The 17448-nt window shown below is 50.7% G+C and overlaps 1 protein-coding gene across 3 annotated transcripts in view; it reads left to right on the forward strand.

The window, feature by feature from the left end:
- Nucleotides 1-409: 409 nt before the first annotated feature.
- LRP4 (LDL receptor related protein 4) overlaps nt 410-17448 on the forward strand; it is a 52154-nt gene continuing 35115 nt past the window's right edge. For all 3 annotated transcript variants that reach the window (XR_009245286.1, XM_058663082.1, XM_058663083.1), the window contains exons 1-4: nt 410-607; nt 15083-15229; nt 16741-16857; nt 16956-17069. Coding sequence is in view for 2 of the 3 variants with exons in the window: in XM_058663082.1 (XP_058519065.1) it covers nt 547-607; nt 15083-15229; nt 16741-16857; nt 16956-17069 (439 nt within the window). In the remaining variant the exon portion in view is untranslated. The remainder of the gene's footprint in view (nt 608-15082; nt 15230-16740; nt 16858-16955; nt 17070-17448) is intronic.

Consider the following 17448-nt stretch of genomic DNA (forward strand, 5'->3'; position numbering starts at 1 on the left):
TAGCATAGATGGTGCGATCAGGTCCCAGAAATGACACTGGGAGTTTAAAAAAAATTTTTTTTTTAAACTTAAGGATATTACAGTGATCGTAATGGGGACAGGGAGCGGGGGCGGGGGGCTCTCTCCCGGGCTAAGACTGTGGGGGCGGCCTGAGGAGCCCAGCCCGCGCGAGAGGCGCCGGCGGGTGGGGTCCGGGACCAAGGGCGGGAAGGGGCCGGGCCAGCGCGGGGGGCGGGCCCCGGCGCGGTGGCGGTGGCGGGGGCTGCGGCGCGGGGGGCGGGGCGCCCGGGCCCGGGACACCCCCTTCCCGGTCCCCTGGCCCGGCGGCTTCTTCGACTCTGGCAGCAACTGGAGGCAGAGGCGACTGGCGGGGCGCACCGGCCGCCGTGGACTCGGGGCGGTTACCCCACCACCCCCGACACACCGTCCCAGTCCGCCCCTCACGAGGGGGACTCCTGTCCGCTGCCTCCCTCGGCCGCGCCGCCCCGCGGCGGCAGCCGGCGGGACCCCCGGCCGGCAGGGAGCGCCGGCGGCGGCCGCGGCACCATGAGGCGACTGCGGGGCGCGCTGCTGCTGCTGCTGCTTGGCGCCCTGCTCTGCGCGCACGGTAAGCAGCGGCGCCGCCGCGCCCGCGTCGGAAAGTTGGCCTCTGGGGCCGGCTGCAGCCCCCCACTCACCTCCTCGGCGCCGGACAGCGTTCCGGGCTGGGGGCCTCAGATTCCAAACCCTCGCCCCCCAGCGGCTGAGGGCCGGGAGGCGACGAGGAGCTCTCCCTCAGGCGCCTCAAGTCTGAGAGGGGGCAGTGGTTGAGGGGAAACTTGCCCCGGGTTGGGGTCCGGGCCCTACTGGGGTTTCAGGGGGAGTGTGGCGGGGAAGCTCTAAGGCGCGCGCTCGCTTACTCTCACTAATCTCGAAAAAGTTGGGAGAGAGACGGGGTCTCCGTCCGTTCTGCGAATGAATGTGTGCGGAGGAAGGCAGGCGCGGGAGGATGGTCGCCAGGACTCCGCACTTTGTAAATCGCCCTCCTTGCTCTGGCTGAGGGGCTGGGGGGGTCTCTGGCCGACCGCGGAGAGGGGTCCCAGTGGAGAATCTGAAGACTGGAGCGCTAGGAGATTCCTCCACTCGGGGAGCAGTCCTCCGATTCCAGCCTCCCTCCGGGGGTCTTTGGGCACTACTGGCTTGCAGCATCTCCCCTCTGAGGTGTTTTGGGTTCCCTCTCTTGGCTGTGGCCAATCAGCTTCCTGCCCTGGATCCTCCCCGGGGGCGGGCGAGGGTGGGGGTGGAGGGGGACATGGTTGGAAAGGGAGCTGAGGAGGGACACTGGGCAGAAACTGCTGGAAGGCTCTCGCGGATCCGTGCCGGCCCGGGTAGAGGGGGCAGGGGTGCCGTGGAGACTGAGCGGCCTTGGCCCTCGGGGCGGGGGTGGTGATGGTGCTGCTTGGGGAGCCGAGCGGATGGCAGCCCGACGGCTGCTTCATCTGCTCCTTATTAATAACGTGTTTGGTGCCCGAGCGCAACTGTTGTGTGTGATTAGGGCCCCGCAGCCGCTTAAGACTGTGGGTGCACCCCGTGATTTAGCAGCTGCCTCTAGTTTGTGCCCAAAGATCAAACGACTCGGATCTTTGAACCCCAACCCCATTCGCTCGCCGCTATCCACTGTGTGTTGGTTGGGCGGGGGGGGGGGCGTGCGGAGTGCGGAACGAGATCCGAATCTTCCCCGTTCACCTCCAAGTCGGGATGGGGGGGTAGGCTTCACAGTGGGACAGAGAGGGTAGTCTGTAGCCACCGACTGCTTTCTGTAAGGTAGGGGAGCAGATTTCGGGACTTGCCCGGCAGGGCGTTGGAGATGTCTGGGCACTTGTTTTAAAGATTGGTTTACCTCCCAAATCCAAAACAAAGTTCTCGTGTCTGTTGTTTAAACTACCCGTGGTTTTAAATGGCTTTTTTTTTTCGTGTCCTCTAGCGCTGGACTGAGTTCTTTATCTCCCAGAGGAGTTAAGTGGCCGGCCGACCCACGTTCCCCTTCGCGTCTTGTTCCCCCCTCCCCTCCCCGGCGCTCTCTCTCTCTCTCTCCTAGAAGGTTATTTGTAGCCTCTTTGGCGTGTCGGGACAGCGGCCCTACTGGGGTAGGAATGTAGCTGTTCTTCCCACCACATGGGCCCCTTAAAGGGACAGCCATGCTTTTTGGGGGTTTCCCCCTTCTGGCTGCAGGAAAAGGGGATGGAACTTCCCTCTCGGCCCCCTGGAGGAAGTTTTGAAAAAGATCAAGGGAAATGGCAAGGCCCAGGGGAAAAAAAAAGAAGCAAGCAAGCAAGAGAGAGAGAGAGAAAGAGAGAGAGAAAGGACTAAAACGGATACCAACAAAGCCAGAGAGAAGATTGTCGCCTTTTGCTCTGGGGATCCTGGAGCTGGAGAGGCTGAGGCTGAGTGTGGCCAAGCAGCGCAAAAATGCTCCAGAACTGTCAAAACTGCCTATGTTAGGTCCCCACGGAGGATGGGGCCGGAAAGCGGGGTGCAGAGTTGCATATATTTAATGTTTCACAGAAAAAGAATGGGAGGGCTCTTGGCAGCTCTCCTGGATTTCTTTTTAAGAAAAAAAAATGTTTAATAGAAACTTGCATCAGGAAAGACTTTTCTGTGTGCACCTGCAACAGGTAGTGTCAGGAAGATTTGCACCTCTTCTGGGCTGACTGTAGGTCATCCTTGGAGGTCAGAATCCCAAGTTAACAGGGAGGCTGAGCAGCTGCTGAAGTAGGAAGCTGCATAACTGAAAATACCACAGGTAGGGTCCTTGATACGAAATTCCAGAGCCCAAGGAAATTGGTCAGTTGGTCTGTCATGTTGAGTGAAGTAGGTAAGGCAGACCTGACCTGGCATTCAAAAGTAAATGAAGGTTAAGGTGCTGGTGTGGACACTGCTGGGTCTTTGGGTTAACTCCAGGCTTTATCACATCCCAACGTTGGACATTCTGTCAGGAAAACTCAACTGCTGGCAATAGGGTCATTTACCTTGTTTGTGTTAGAGGTCACTTCCAGGTAAGTGAAAAGCTGAAGATTCCATTCACGAGTGCTCAGGGAGATTGAAGGTTGTTTCTAAGGATGTGTAAGAAATATTTGAGCCAAGACTGGTCTCCTTTCCAGCTAAGCTGTCGTTCTGGCCATGACGGTTCTAGTGCTTGAATGACCTTGAACCTGGTGTGGTGGACTTGTGAAAGATGGTTGGCTTGTCACTAGTTTTGGACTTCCTCTTCTATTCCCTATTGAGTATCAGATGACATCTTTGGGACTGTCACATGGTATTACGAATGACAGGTGCAAGGGAACTGAGTCTGGCCCTGTCTGATACAGAGCATGTGGGGCATGTCTGTCTTCCTAGCCAGCTTACAATGAAGGTGAAGGTGGTCACAGAGGACAGGGTATTTCGTGGATCTTTGTTCGCTTTCTGGTTTGAACTGTTCATCTTCATCCCTAAGAAGAAGGAGAATGGGAGGGATTATTTATGTTGCTATTGTTTTAAAGAGAACATCAACTATAAGGGGATTCCTAAATAGGAACAGAGTTTCAACAATTGCTTTAACAAGTACTCCTGCCTTTTTAATGATTGGGCAGATCACATAATTATGAGACACCTAGGTCTGGTCATCTTGTCTACATTCCTTGACGTAGCTTAGCCACGATTGTTGTGGCATCTGAATGGACAAGGGGCATCTGAGCCCAGACTATCTCGATGACCATCTTGTCCTTGGTAGCGGGAGAAACCCTTCTCAGCCTGGTGGGATTCCATGTCCCAGGGAAGACTCTGCTGACCCGGTTGGCTGGCTGGGCAGAGCCTGGAGTTTGGACGTATAAATAGCTCTGATGACTGCCTGTGCCTGCCAATCTCTCTCCAGCATAGTAGAACTGGCACTGTCAGGTTCTGCTCCCCGTCCCCCCAGCCTTCAGGAGCTCTGCACCGGTTCATGTGTTAATTCATTCAGCAAACACATCTGTCCAATACAGTCGAATCACTGCACACATAACCCAGAGAATTAAAAAAAAAAAAAAAGACTAGAAGACTGGGGTTTGAGTCTTGGCATTGATCGTGAGTTCTTAGTGACCCTGTACAAAACACTTAGTCTCCCTGAACTCCATTCAGTCTTCTTTTCTGAAAATTGGAATGGGACAGGAAGAGTGGTCAGTTGTCACATGAGAATACTGAAAAATTCCATGAGATAATAGTACATTTGAGATTATTTAGCGCTGCTGAATTGCCGGAGGCCTGAACAAATGTTAGCTGTTAGTGAGGTTGCATAAGTGGATCAGAGATGGTGCTTGCCATTGGAATATGGGAAGCAGGGAAAGAAATCATTATACTACGGTGCCATGTGCAAAAACAGGCTTGCTCCTTCATTCATTTCGGCTGGTTTTCTAATTGCTGCCTTTAAAGATCTTGCCCTTTTTTTGAAAACTGAGTAAAACCCAGGCATAGTCACTTCCTGTCTCCATTTCTGGAAGGAGGTCTGCTAAGCTATGACAGGAGTCTTGGGGAGCCTACTCTAGCTTAGTGGTCTGGGAACGTGGCACTTGGCTCTTCGAGCTTCCTTGTCCAGTGATCAAGGGTGCAGCCTGGCCAACCCCCCCCCCACACACACTCACACACACACACACACACACACTCACATTGTTCTGACCCTGGGGTGAGAGGGGCAGGCTGAGGTCTCTTGTGGCTGGAACCGTTTAGAATTCCAAACTCTGCCTCCCAGTGTCCTGGGCAGGGAGTCAGGCCCCAGAGCTCATAAGGTAGTAATTGCCCCCGATTTGGGGGCTGGGCTGCTTCAGAGCCTTCTTCCTTCACTCAGAGGTCCTGTCAGTGTGCAGGGGTAATTGATACAGATGCTCAGCCCCAGATGCACCCCCAGCCCCCAGCTCCTCCACCCCAAAGGTTGACCCCTGTGGTCTCTTTGTTTCTTCCTTTTAAGTTAGTGCCAGTGATGTGATGTTTCTGGGAGCTTCAGAAAGTTGACTGTAACCAAGAACAGCCTTGCTAGAAAAAGCTGATTCTCTGGCTTCCTGGCAGTCCTTGGACTCCATTTTCTGCCCTGTGTGAGTTTTTTTTTTTTTTTTTTCAAACATCCCAGGTGCCCTTGGGCAGGCACCTCTCCCACCCATCTGAGCAGACTTCATTCTTTAACCACGCGTAGGCATTCTCATCCGTGTGCTCACAGGGATGAGTTGGCTTGGCTGCCAGCACTGCCGGCTGCCCTGCATGGCCCCGCTACCCAGGCCGAAAGGAGCTCCCTTTTCTGCAGGTGAGAGTGAGAAGGGAGGGGCCCAGCCTGAGCCTCGGCTGGGGAAAGCCTGCCTGAGACTCACTGCAAGCCCCGACTTGGCCTAAGGGAGCTCCCCCTCACCTCTGTGCAGAGTCCTGGAGCCGAGCTGCAAGCCAAGCCGGAAACAAAAGACTGTGAGCAAACCTCCCATCTGGCTGAGAGGCAACAACACAAAGGTGCTGCTGCATAATTTATCACCGGAGGTTTTCTGGAGCAAGCAGGGAAGCTCCTGGCTCCAGGCAGAGCCTTTTTTGGGGGTTGGGGGTGGCGGGGGGGGGGGGGAGAGTGTGGAAGCAGTTGGGCAGGGCCCCTCCTTGGTTAGAGTATAAAGTCAAGCAAATGCCTACTAGAGTATTGAAACAGACACCTGATTAGCACGTGAAATTGGTTGTAAGTACTTCAGTAATCTCTCCAAGCTCAGCAGCTCCACTTCCTGTCAGGCTTGCAGGATGGGGCTTGGGGGAGGGGGAGAAGGAGAAGCAACACCCAGTATTCCCTTCCCAAGGCCCCAGACTTGGGAGCTTGACTGCCACCGCCTTGCAGGCATGGATGAAGGCAGACGACAACTTCTCCGTGGGGCTCACTGTAGCCTTCTAGAAACCAGAGATGCCAGGTTATACTCTTCACAAGCCTAGCAAATAAGAGGCGGAAGTTCCCTTCTCCCCTCTCCGTTCTTCCCACCTGAAGCAGTTTCAACAAGGTTCATTTACAGGCTCAGAAAAGCAGTGTGAGTAAATGGCTTGAAACTGTATTTCCCCCTGTGTAGGAATTTCTACTCTTCTGAGGGCATTCTTTGATGGCCATGTTTGCACCATGAACTGGGACAGGTGGCCAAAAAGGTACAAATATCCATCTGGGAAGGCTGTGTTTTGGAAAGCTTTGTGTATCCCTGGCACTAGATAGCACTCAGTGTGTGTTACTGCATTTCCTCCTTCCAGTCTCCTTATGAGCTAGGTGGGAAACTGGCCCTCAGGGCACATCAAAGCCTTGTGGTCTCATGGCTAATAATTAATAGAAAAATATTTAAAATCAAGGCTATCACAGAAGAACTAGGCTGGGAGAAAAAAAAATCTGTATTTCATATTGACCTCTTCTGTTTGTAGACACCGCAGGGAGTCCCAGTGGATAAGAAGTTACTCTCATTTGGGGCTGGAGCTGTGATACAATGGGTTAATCCTCCACCTGTAGCATCAGCTCCCCTGTGGGAGCTCTACTTCTGATTCAGTTCCCTGTTGATGTGCCTGGGAAAGCAGTGGAGGAGGAGCTAAACACCTGGGTTCCAGGCTGTTCCTGGCTTCTGTCTGGCTTAGTCCTGGTTGTTGTGGCCATCTGGGGAGCGAGCCAGTAAATGGAAGATTTCTCTCTTTGTAACCCTGCTTTCCAAATAAATAAATAGAATTCCTTTTTAAAAATGAAATTATTCTCCTAGTGCTTTTTGATGGAGAGAAGCTTTTTGAAAAAACTCCTAGAAAATGTAGTTTGTTGTACTCTAACGTCAGGTGTTTGACTGTGTGAGCCTTGTGTTTTGAGACGTAGAGGAGAGCAATATATTTGTTTTTAAAAAATTATTGTTATTACATATTTTTAAAGATTTATTTATTTTTATTGGAAAGGCAGATTTATAGAGAGAAAAGAAGGCAGAACAATAGAGATCTTCCATCCAGTGTTCACTCCTCAAATGACTGCAACAGAGTCAATTCAGCCGGGAACCATGAGCCTCCTCCAGGTCTCCCACATGGGTGCAGGAACCCAAGGACTTGAGCCCTCCTCTGCTGCTGCCTTTCCAGTCCATCAGAAGGGAGCTGAAATTGAAAGTGGAACAGCCTGGACTAGAAATGACACCCATATGGGAAGCTGGCACTTACAGGCAGAGGATTAGCCTGTGAATCACTGTGCCAGCTCCTATTATTATTATTGTTACCATCATCATCATCATCATCATCATCATCATTAGGCAGAGAGATGGACAGAGAGAGCTTTCTTCCACTGGTTCATTCTCCAAATGCCTGCAACAGCCAGTGCTGGCCCAGGCAAAGCTGACCAAACCCAGGAGCCAGGAACCTAAGCCATAACCTGCTGCTTCCCAGGGTTGGCGTCAGCAGGAAACTGGAACTGGAAGCAGAGTTAGGACTGGAATGCAGGCACTTGGCTATGGGGGTAGACATCGCAGCCGTGGTCTTCATGCCCATCCCAGGAAAGCAGTATGTTTTGATCAATCTTCGCAGTCCAGCTACATTCAGATCCCCTTAGATCTGTGTATGGACAGCTTCTTGGTAGGATAAATAGAATTTTAAGAACCTGTATGGAGAAACTACATCACTGGGTTGAGAGAGAGGCCACATCCACTTGAGGATAATGACGTTAGTTTCAGCAAGAATAAAAACAGCTGCTTACTGTGAGCTTCATATGTATTATCTCCTTTAAGAAATCTTATGAAACAGATACTATTTTTTGCTGTCATTTTACAAAGGAGGAAATGAATCCATTTCTGCATTACTCTGTACTTAAGGCTCTGAATTTTCTCTCCTACACTTGCCTCCTGGGAATTAGTTGATGGTAAGTTAGACAAGGATAAAAGAAACCATGTGCTACACACTCCTCTGGAGAAAGGCAGGGAAGCAGGACGTGCCGTAGTACTGACTTTTCCACCTCCTCATGCCAACAGCTTTAATGCTTGGTGCGCAGTGAGGTTTCAGACATCTCAGACCTTAAAATAGTAGTTCTTAATCACAGGGTGACTGGAGAAGACAATTCTGGAGTGAGTCAGTTCTCTAATAGTAATAGCAAGAGCAATCATTCATTCAAAAAAGTATTTCAAAAGACTTTTTTATTTAAAAGGTTGAGCAACAGAGAGAGAGAATCATCTATTGAAATAACTGCAACAGCTTGGTTTGGGCCAAACCAAAGCTGGGAGCCAGGAACTCCATGCTGGTGTCCCCACATGGGTGGCAGAAACCCAAGCATTTGAACCAGCTTCTGCTGCTTTCCTAGGTGTAAGAACAGGAAGCTGGAGGAGCTGGGACTTGAACTAGTACTTCAGTATAGGATGCTGTGTTGTTGGCAGCTTAACCCTGGATGCTACAACACCAGCCTCTGAGCTGTCATTTATTGAGCACTCAGTATGTACTAGGCATTTAGATTTTTGTTTAATGAATCAGCATTATTTAAATGTATTTATTTCTTTATGAGTAAGAGAATATGAGTATATATACGTGTGTGTGTGTGTGTGCTCTCATCTGCTGGCTCACTCTCAGTTTCTGCAACTGCCAGGATTGGGTCAGGCCTATGTCAGGAGCCAGGGATTCAGTGTCTGCTACGTGGGTGTCAGGAACTCGTTGCCACTGCCCAGAGTCCTCATCAATCAGGACGCTGGAATCAGAAGCCGTGTCGGGTGTTGAACTCAGGTCTTCCAGTGTGGGACAACAGCATCTCAACTACTAGGCTAAATGCCAGCCCCGTGATTTAGCTCACTTAATTCTCACGCATCCGAATGAGGTAGAGACTCTTATTATTCTAATTTTCCTCATGAGAAACTAAGATATAAAGAGATTAAATAACTGCCCAGGGTCAAATAGCTGTGAACTAGCAGAGCCAGAATTTATATCCTGGGAGTTTATTCCCCATGCTCTTAGCATCACGCTCTTCTGGCTTATAACCTTGGAGGCTGACCATGAAAAACTTCCCTTTTGGGTTTAGGAGGGCAAGAGAGGGCTGAACTTGCTGGGACTAGTTTCTGAGATTGTCCCCCTTTGAGAGATCCACTGAGGAGAAGACCTGACCAGGCACACCAACTGAGTAAGTTATTACTGGAGTGATTGGATAATAAATGGGACCATGGGACAGAAAAAAATCAAGTCATGGCATGTCATTTTCGCTGTCTGGAAAAACAGCGAGCGAAAAGAATTCTTCCAGGTCAAGGTTAGGACTCGGAAACTGCCTGGAAGGGAAGATTTCTGTTCTCTGGAACACTGGTTAGGTGGACATGAAGGACTTTCATTTATATTGCTCAGGATCCCTTCCTCTCCGTTGACTCCAGTTCTTATAAGGCTCTAGAGAAAGTCTCATGCATGCGTTCATTGAACACATTTGTATTGACCATCTACTCCATACCAAGCATTGAGCCATGTGCACTGTGAGCCCAGATACAAACTCACGTCTAACACTGTTCCGACTGCCAGGAAGCTTATGGTCAAGGAAGTGAACGACACAGAGGAAATCTGGAGCAGAATGTAGGGACTTCCTGCCCAGCCACCGTCCGGTGGGTGCAGGCGGGACAGCCTCAGGAAAGGGTTCGCTTCCTGACCTCCTTCTGGAGCCATCCATGTACCCTCTTACCCTTTTGTATATCGGTGCAAATGTGTGTTAGGCACATAGCCCCAGTAGTTCCCACTAGACCCTAAGTGTCTCCAGGATGAGGTCAAATCTGCTCCCAGTAGGTCCGTGCCATCATTTTTCGTGCAGTTTTGTCAGTTTTGTCTTGATACAGGAGCATCGCTTTCACTGAGTGACTCTTACTAAGGAAGCTGCTGAAGGAGTTGAGGTCAATGGGTGTGTCCCTTCATTGGCCTGAAGGTAGCTTATAGTCATTTCATATAACTTCTGCTCATTAGAAAAGGGTTATGACCTCACCATGGCCACCAGTGGGCAGGAGAAGAAAGAAGGGTATCTGCCAGGAAAATGTCGTTCATTTAAATGAGCAATGGTTCCACCCTTTTCTGTTGTCATCCTAATCCCTTCCACATGGGGTAGGTAGCTGTCATATTCCAAAACTCGTCTTAAGCTTCTCATCTCTGGCTCAACTTGAAAAAGCTGCTCTGTAGCTGTGTGCAGGGACCCCATGTGACAGGTGTGGTTCACCTGCAGCTCAGCTTTCTATCGGTATCACACAGCAGTGCCTATAGACTTAAGTGTGCATGGTGCCACCTGGAAAGCATATGAAAACCCAGATTCTGAGGTTCCACTAAAAGAAAAGTGCCAGTCTGAGAGTCAAATGGAGCTGCCATCCTGGCCATCCTATTTCCCTCGTGACCCTGTCCAAAGCATGCCAGATGGGCACCATGTAACGGCTCAGGGTTCTTACACTGATTAGAGCAAGAGTGCATGCGCATCTGCAGAAACAGCATACCAATTGTAAAGACCAACTGCCGAGGGTAATTTTTTATCAGAACTGTTCCGAGACTGGTGCCATGGTTCAGCAGGCTAACCCTCTGCCTACAAGAGCCAGTGTCCCACACGGATACCAGTTTGTGTCCCAGCTGCTTCACCTCTGAACAGGCTCCCTGTTTGTGGCCCAGGAAAGCAGTAGAGATTGGCCTAGGTCTTTGGGACCCTGCACCCAAGAAGCTCTTGGCTTCTGATTTCAGATTGGCTCAATTCCTGCCATTGCAGCTATTTGAAGAGTGAACCAACAGATGGAAGGTCTTTCTGTGTCTCTTCTCTCTATAAATCTTCATTTCCAATATAGACCTGTTCCTTCCTGGATCCACACTGAAACACTGGTCCCAAAGGATGGATTTGAAGCTTTCCCTGCTTGACTTCTTCACCCAAAGGAAACCGATTGTTACCTTAGCAATCACCAGAAGGGGACGTCATAAAGGAGACTCATAAAGTCACTGCATATTTGATCATGGACAATGAAATGCATACAGGAGTCAGACATCATAAATGTCTTTTTGACCTGGAGTGTTGTGGAGATTTGCAATGTAACAGTCCCATCATCCCCTGCCTACATGTGAATGTCTGTAGACTTTTGTGTTTCTTTGTCCTGGGCCATAAAATGGTGACGATGACAATAACACTGCTTCAGTCACCTCCAAGCCTTGCTGGAAGCATTCGGTAATAGAACGAGTGAAGAACACGTACAGAAAAGCTTGGAAGGTCCCCGGTCCACACTCATTAGATGATAGTTGTGTTATCAGGAAGCTTTTACTGTGTGCAAGACCTGTGCCAAAAGCAGTTTGCAAAATGGATTTACCTAATCTTTATAAAACCCTTTGAGATACATCTATTGTTAGTGCACTTTATGGTCAAGGAAGTTAAGGCTTATAACCATGAACTCACCAGCTCAAAGTTATGGAAGTGGTAGAATCAAGCATTGCTCTTAGTCTCTCTGATTCCAGAGCCGACACTGTCTATCATGTTACAGTAGCTGTGGTATGCCACATGATGTTTCCCTTGTTCTGTTCAAAACAGAGAAATGGGAAACTGGTAGGGTGGCTGGGATGAGGAGGAGGAGATGTGAATGGTGAAATTTTAGTTAACCTCTTAGAAGAGGTGCTAGGAACATGGTAACATGTATCCCCAACATAGATGGCTTCATCTATTTTCAGGTTAGTTTATTTGAAAAGTAAGAGTGACAGAAACCCAGAGAGACGGAGATCTACTCCTTACTGATTCACTCCCCCAGATGGCAGCTGTGGCTGAGGCTGGGCCATGCCAAGGCCAAGGACTTCATCTGGAGATCCAGATGAGTGTGAGTGGCAGGGGCCAAGTACTCTATCTTCCCCTGCTTTCCCAGGTGAATTAGCAAGGAACTGGACCGGAAGGGACTGTGTCGCAGGCCGCAGTTTAACCCACTTTTTCGCTGCGCCACAATGCTGGCCCTGGATGGGGAGGGAACACCTTGTGAAGATCTCCTCTTTGTGTAATGGCATTCGGTGGAAGGGTTAGATCTCAGGCCCCTGGCTGCCAAGGGGATTTGCCATGTGGCTGGAAATAGTTTTAAAGGCCAGGCAGACACAAAGCTTTTATTTTAATTCAACACTTCTGAGAGTCACTTGTTTTGTCTTCACCATCATTCTTTTCCTTACAAAGGGTTAACAAGCTGCCCTTTAAGATCAGAGCCAGGACTTGAGTTAAAAGGCAGAATTCCACCGCTGGGGATTCCCAGAGAGACAGTAGTTGTCTAGAAGAGTCGGCTTTTGGGAGAAGAATGTGCCTGTTTCCCTGAGTGCACGCCCAAGTCAAGGGTCTGCCTGACCTCCACTGTCACACCCCACGTTCCCAGGTTGCACTGACCTGCAGGAAGTTGTGGCTCTCCAGCCACTGCCTGAAACAGGAACCTGATGCCTGCCCAGTGGAATGCTTTGTTCCTGAAATGAGGACTTCTGTTCCCTGGCTGGCTAAGGGAGGGGGTGGGGCGGGCTCCTCTACCTTCTCTGTGCCACAGATCCTGCTGTTCTCAGCTCTCCCCAGCCCAGTACTCAGAATCTCAAAAAACAAGGCTTTGGGAGAAATTCAGCCCTCGTTTCCCCACACCTCAACTCTCCCTTTATTGGGCATCTTGAGTGTGCCAAGGCATAAAGTCAATGTCTTCCACCCTTAAGTTCTTTATCGTGTAGTCTTTGTTAAACTATTCTTTCTTTATTTTTTTAATGTCTGAGGAAAGAAACTGATGCTTGAGGAGCTAAGTGACTTGCATGAAGTCTCCCGGCCGCTGAGTGGAAGCCAGGTCTGTCTGCTGGAGGCCCGGGGCTTTCTCCTCTGCCCTCTTTTCTTTCCATCACCTTTCTCCTGTGCTTGTCACCAGTTGGGCCAGGATGCCGCTCCGGTGTGTCTTCCTTCGCTCCTGAGTGTGGCTGACAGCATTTCTCCTCCTCTGCGGAATCTGGCAGCTGCTTGTCTAAGCATTGCACATCGCTGAACAACATTCTGGCTCCTGCCCGCAAGTTGCCCAATGACACTGTCAGTCAGGGCAACATCACCCCTAGCTGACATGCTGTGCCTAACCTGCTCACTCCTGTTTACCCTATGGGAAGCCTTGTCGCAGGGAGCAGCAGTTCAGAGTCGCCGAGCAGGCAGCCGGCTGCTGTCATGAGTTTAGTCCTACCACGGAAGTTCCTCAGACTCGAGAGTCCAGGTCTGGGTTAGAGAAGCCCTCACTCCTGTTCTCAGTGGTCTCAGAACAGGCCAAGAAAGGATGGCGCTGGTGCCGGGGCCGACACTGGGGCTTGGGGCCGGGGCCAGAGCTGGAGCCGGAGCCAGGACTGGCAAGTCTTCAGGGTTTCGCTGGAAAATAATCTTAGGTCCTATATTTGCCAAGAAACTTGGGGAGACAGGAGCACTGAGGCTTGGAGTGAGATCTTCCCGTGAGATAGAAGGATAGGCTCCCCCTGGCTTCTGTGGGACATCCTGCATCTTTGTCTTAAAATATATGTATACACATATACATATATACACACACACACATATTTGAAAGGCAGAATTTACAGAGATCATCCATTGGTTCACTCCACCTATTCACTCCCCCAAATGGCTGCAATGGCTGAAGTTGGGCCAGTCCTAAGCCAGGATCCAGGAACTTCTTCCAGATCTCTCAGGTGGGTGGCAAGGGGCCAAAAGGTTTGGGTCATCTCCATTGCTCTCCTAGGAACATTTGCATGGAGCTAGATTGAAAGTGAAGCAACTTGGACTCAAACTGGCACCCACGTGGGGCACTGGCATTACAGGTGGCAGCTTGGAACTCCTTACACCACAGTGCCAGTCCCTCAGCATCTTTCCTAGGGCAGCTGGTTCACTCAGCACATGATGGAGGAGGGCCACACTCCAGCTGAGAATCTGGTGGGAGTCCATGGTCCTTTATTGCAGAAATATATGTTTTGGTCTCTAGCTTCAGGGGTCCACAGATCCCCAAGGCCACTCTAACATTGTTCTGTTAGGCGAGGTTAGGAAGACCCTGCCTGATGCTCACTCTTCACCCTTGGGGGTTAAAGGATGAAGGAAGGGTCTAGGGTACCCTCCTTAGTTTTGCAGGGCTTAGCAGCATACCTTTCCAATCGACCCCTAAAACTTAGGCTAGGACAATTAAAGTATAACTTCAGGTGAGGTGGCTGGGGGAGGGGGAAGGAAGTAGAGTGGTAATGGGGAGCTGACTCCTCCCCTGTTCTAGCCTGGTCTGAGGACAGGGCCCAGCCAAGGGGAGGAAGAAGAGAAGCAAACCGGGGAGAGAGATGAGCAGTGAGCGATAGCCCCTTCCTTCCCCAGCTGCAAGCAGCCCAGCGGGTTATATGAATGCCTGAATGCCGGGAAGGGGGAGAGTGACCCTGGTAGAACCCTTTGTTCCGGCTGAGGCTGGAGCAGGGGCACTGAGCCATTCACGCGCCATCCCAGGGCATCCTGCTGGGTACGCTGGGGAGGGGGCACAGCAGCTGGCCATGGGACTTGGCCAGGCAGATAGCCTGATATTCAATAGGGGAGACTAGCTGCGTGCTGCTGAGGCTGGGGGAGGGGCCGTGGCGGCCATCCATCCTCCAAGTGGTGGCTGGTCCCTGTGGACAGACTGATCCCACCTCCTCCAGACCTGAGGGACTCATAACAGCTCTTACTGCCACCTCTTCCTTCATCCTATAGATAAATTCTTCATCCTATAGTGTTCTAGCTTTTCAATTCTACCCTCTTTACCAACCCTGATCAACATCTCAAGATCTGGTGCAGAGGGGAAAAGCATCCTAAGCTCAGGAGGATTGGAGGTGGCGTCTTCACATCCCCCCATCCCGCCTCCCCGTCACCTCTTCTGTGCCCAGTAGTCCTTCTGCAAGAGCCTCTGAGTGGTGTCCTTGGTTCCTGAGCTTTGGGAAGTACATTGCCAAAACACTTCACCCTAGGCCAGATCCCCAGACTGTTTGTGAGGCTATAGAAGAGGATGTCTTCTGGACTATTTTTACCCAAGCATTCTGTTGTCATGGTTCCCAGAACGCCAGAACCCCTGGACCAGGCACCTCTGCCTTTGGCTAAGCAGAAGCTAAGCCCTCTCTGGCTTCTTTTCCCTCTGTCCAGGCCTGGCCAGCAGCTCCGAGTGTGCCTGTGGTCGGAGTCACTTCACATGTGCCGTGAGTGCCCTTGGTGAATGTACCTGCATCCCCGCCCAGTGGCAGTGCGATGGGGACAACGACTGTGGGGACCACAGCGATGAGGATGGATGTAGTAAGCACCTGCCAGGGAGCGGGGTGAAGGGAGGTGGGGAGCAGGGCCAGGGTGGGGCTGACCGAATGTCCTGTGCATTGACTGGGTCAGACTTGGAGAGCAGGACTCTTGAAAGAGTGACAGTCACCAGCAGACAGGTGGCTGCTCACCCTCTTCACCCTGGCCCTCTGTTTCGTTTGTTTGTTTGTTTTGTGCACTTCAAAAAGTTCATGGAACATAGAATTGGAAGATGTTTATTTTGGCACAAAAAGAGTTTTGAAATCGATGAGTAATTTTTGTATAATAAGCATTTTCTTTGAACTTAATGAAAACTCATCTCTCCAATGAAACAAACTCTTGGAAAAAGTGTTGAAATAACAGATAGTCTGTAGTAAGAGATGCCCATGTTTATTTAAATATGTAAATACGCTGCATATTTACACATTTAAAAATATGTAGATTCTAAACATGGATGAAGATTGTTTCCGTGTTTCTTGTTGTGCTATTTTGTTTAATCAGACCTTTTCAAAAATAACATAAATGGTCAGAAATATTACATTCTTGCTCTTTTTTGAAAAGATCGATTCAATTTTTTTTGGAAAGGCAGATTTACACAGAGGAAGGGAGACAGAAATATCTTCCATCTGCTGGCTCACTCCCCAAATAGCCATCACGGCCTGAGCTGAGCTGATCCAAAGCCAGGAGCCAGGAGCTTCTTCCAGGTCTCCCACATGAGTGCAGGGTCCCAAGGCTTTGGGCCGTCCTCGACTGCTTTCCCAGGCTGCAAGCAGGGAGCTGGATGGAAGTGGAGCAGCTAGGACACGAAGAGGCGCCCATATGGGATACTGTGCTTTGAGGTGGAGGATTAGCCAATAGAGCTGAGCTGTTGTGCCAGCCCCTACATTCTTTCTCACCGCCCCCTCCCTTCTAACAGAGTCAGAGCCGTGAAGATGCCACAGCTGAGCCTGGGTTTGGAGGGTGCAGTCCTGGGTCTGCAGCATCTTTAGTGAAAGTAAAGCTGCTGCCTGGGGATTATGAACTTCACCTGTGGAGCTAATTGTCATGATGCTTCCCTTTCGTGGAGCTCTTTCCCGGGCATTATCTGCAAAGGCTTCTCGGAGCCAAGAGTAATTATCCCCATTGCACAGTCAAAGAAAACGAGGGCCTGGAAAGGGTGAATGACTTGCTGGCTGTCATAAGTAATGAGTTCTGGAGAATTGGAAATTGAGCCTCACTGTGCCAGTCATCACTCCCCGGGAGAGGAGGGGCTATCTCTCAGTGTTCTTAATGTCATCCTTCCTCCCTGGCCCTGGGAATCCCTCACCCCCATGTCCATCTGACACTCTGCCTCTTAGGTTCTAACTCCTGCCATCGGCTGGGGCAGGTGCAGCAAGCAGTCAGTGAGGAAGGGCTAGAAGGCAGACAAGCGAGTTTGGAACAAGGGGTGTTGGGCGACGTTTCTGGCTGGGTTAAGGCCACCTGAACTTGTACAGCGGGTTGATTCACTTCTCCTTTGTGTTACTGGGACTCAGTGCTGCCCACCTGTTCACCCCTTGACTTTCACTGTGACAACGGCAAGTGCATCCGCCGCTCCTGGGTGTGTGACGGCGACAATGACTGTGAGGACGACTCAGATGAGCAGGACTGCCGTGAGTGCTGGACACTTTGGCAGGGCTTATACTGGGGGCTCCCAGGCATTACCAAGGGCACGCCTGCCTACGTCAGCCCAACGGCTCTGTGCCCACAGCTCCCCGGGAGTGCGAGGAGGATGAGTTCCCTTGCCAGAACGGCTACTGCATCCGGAGCCTGTGGCACTGCGACGGGGATAATGACTGCGGTGACAACAGTGATGAGCAGTGCGGTGAGCCGGGGTGCTGCCGTAGAGTTGAAATCAAAATGGAGCAAACACGGTTCATTGCTAACTGCAATACTTTTTGGCTTTTGTAACTTCTGCTTGGCTTGTATGGCTATGAAACTGTGTGAGACTGTGAGCTCGCAGGCCGAGCCGCACGTGACCTTAAGCACAGATAGTTCTCGGTTTGCTGGAATCAAGACCCCAGTATGGTTACCTCACAGGTGGCTCCAAGACCTGAGTCTGGTTATGTTAACTACCCGACCGGATAAGATACAGCCACAGGCTGTCCAGCCACAACAAGCTATTGTAAACTGCCCCTTTAAAATTCCTGTGTAAAAAAAATCTGTTAGGGGGTGTTAGTCCCGATCAGTCAGTCGCCTTACCT

Source organism: Ochotona princeps, chromosome 4, assembly GCF_030435755.1.
Source record: "Ochotona princeps isolate mOchPri1 chromosome 4, mOchPri1.hap1, whole genome shotgun sequence".
In the NCBI taxonomy this organism is placed as follows: Eukaryota; Metazoa; Chordata; class Mammalia; order Lagomorpha; family Ochotonidae; genus Ochotona; species Ochotona princeps.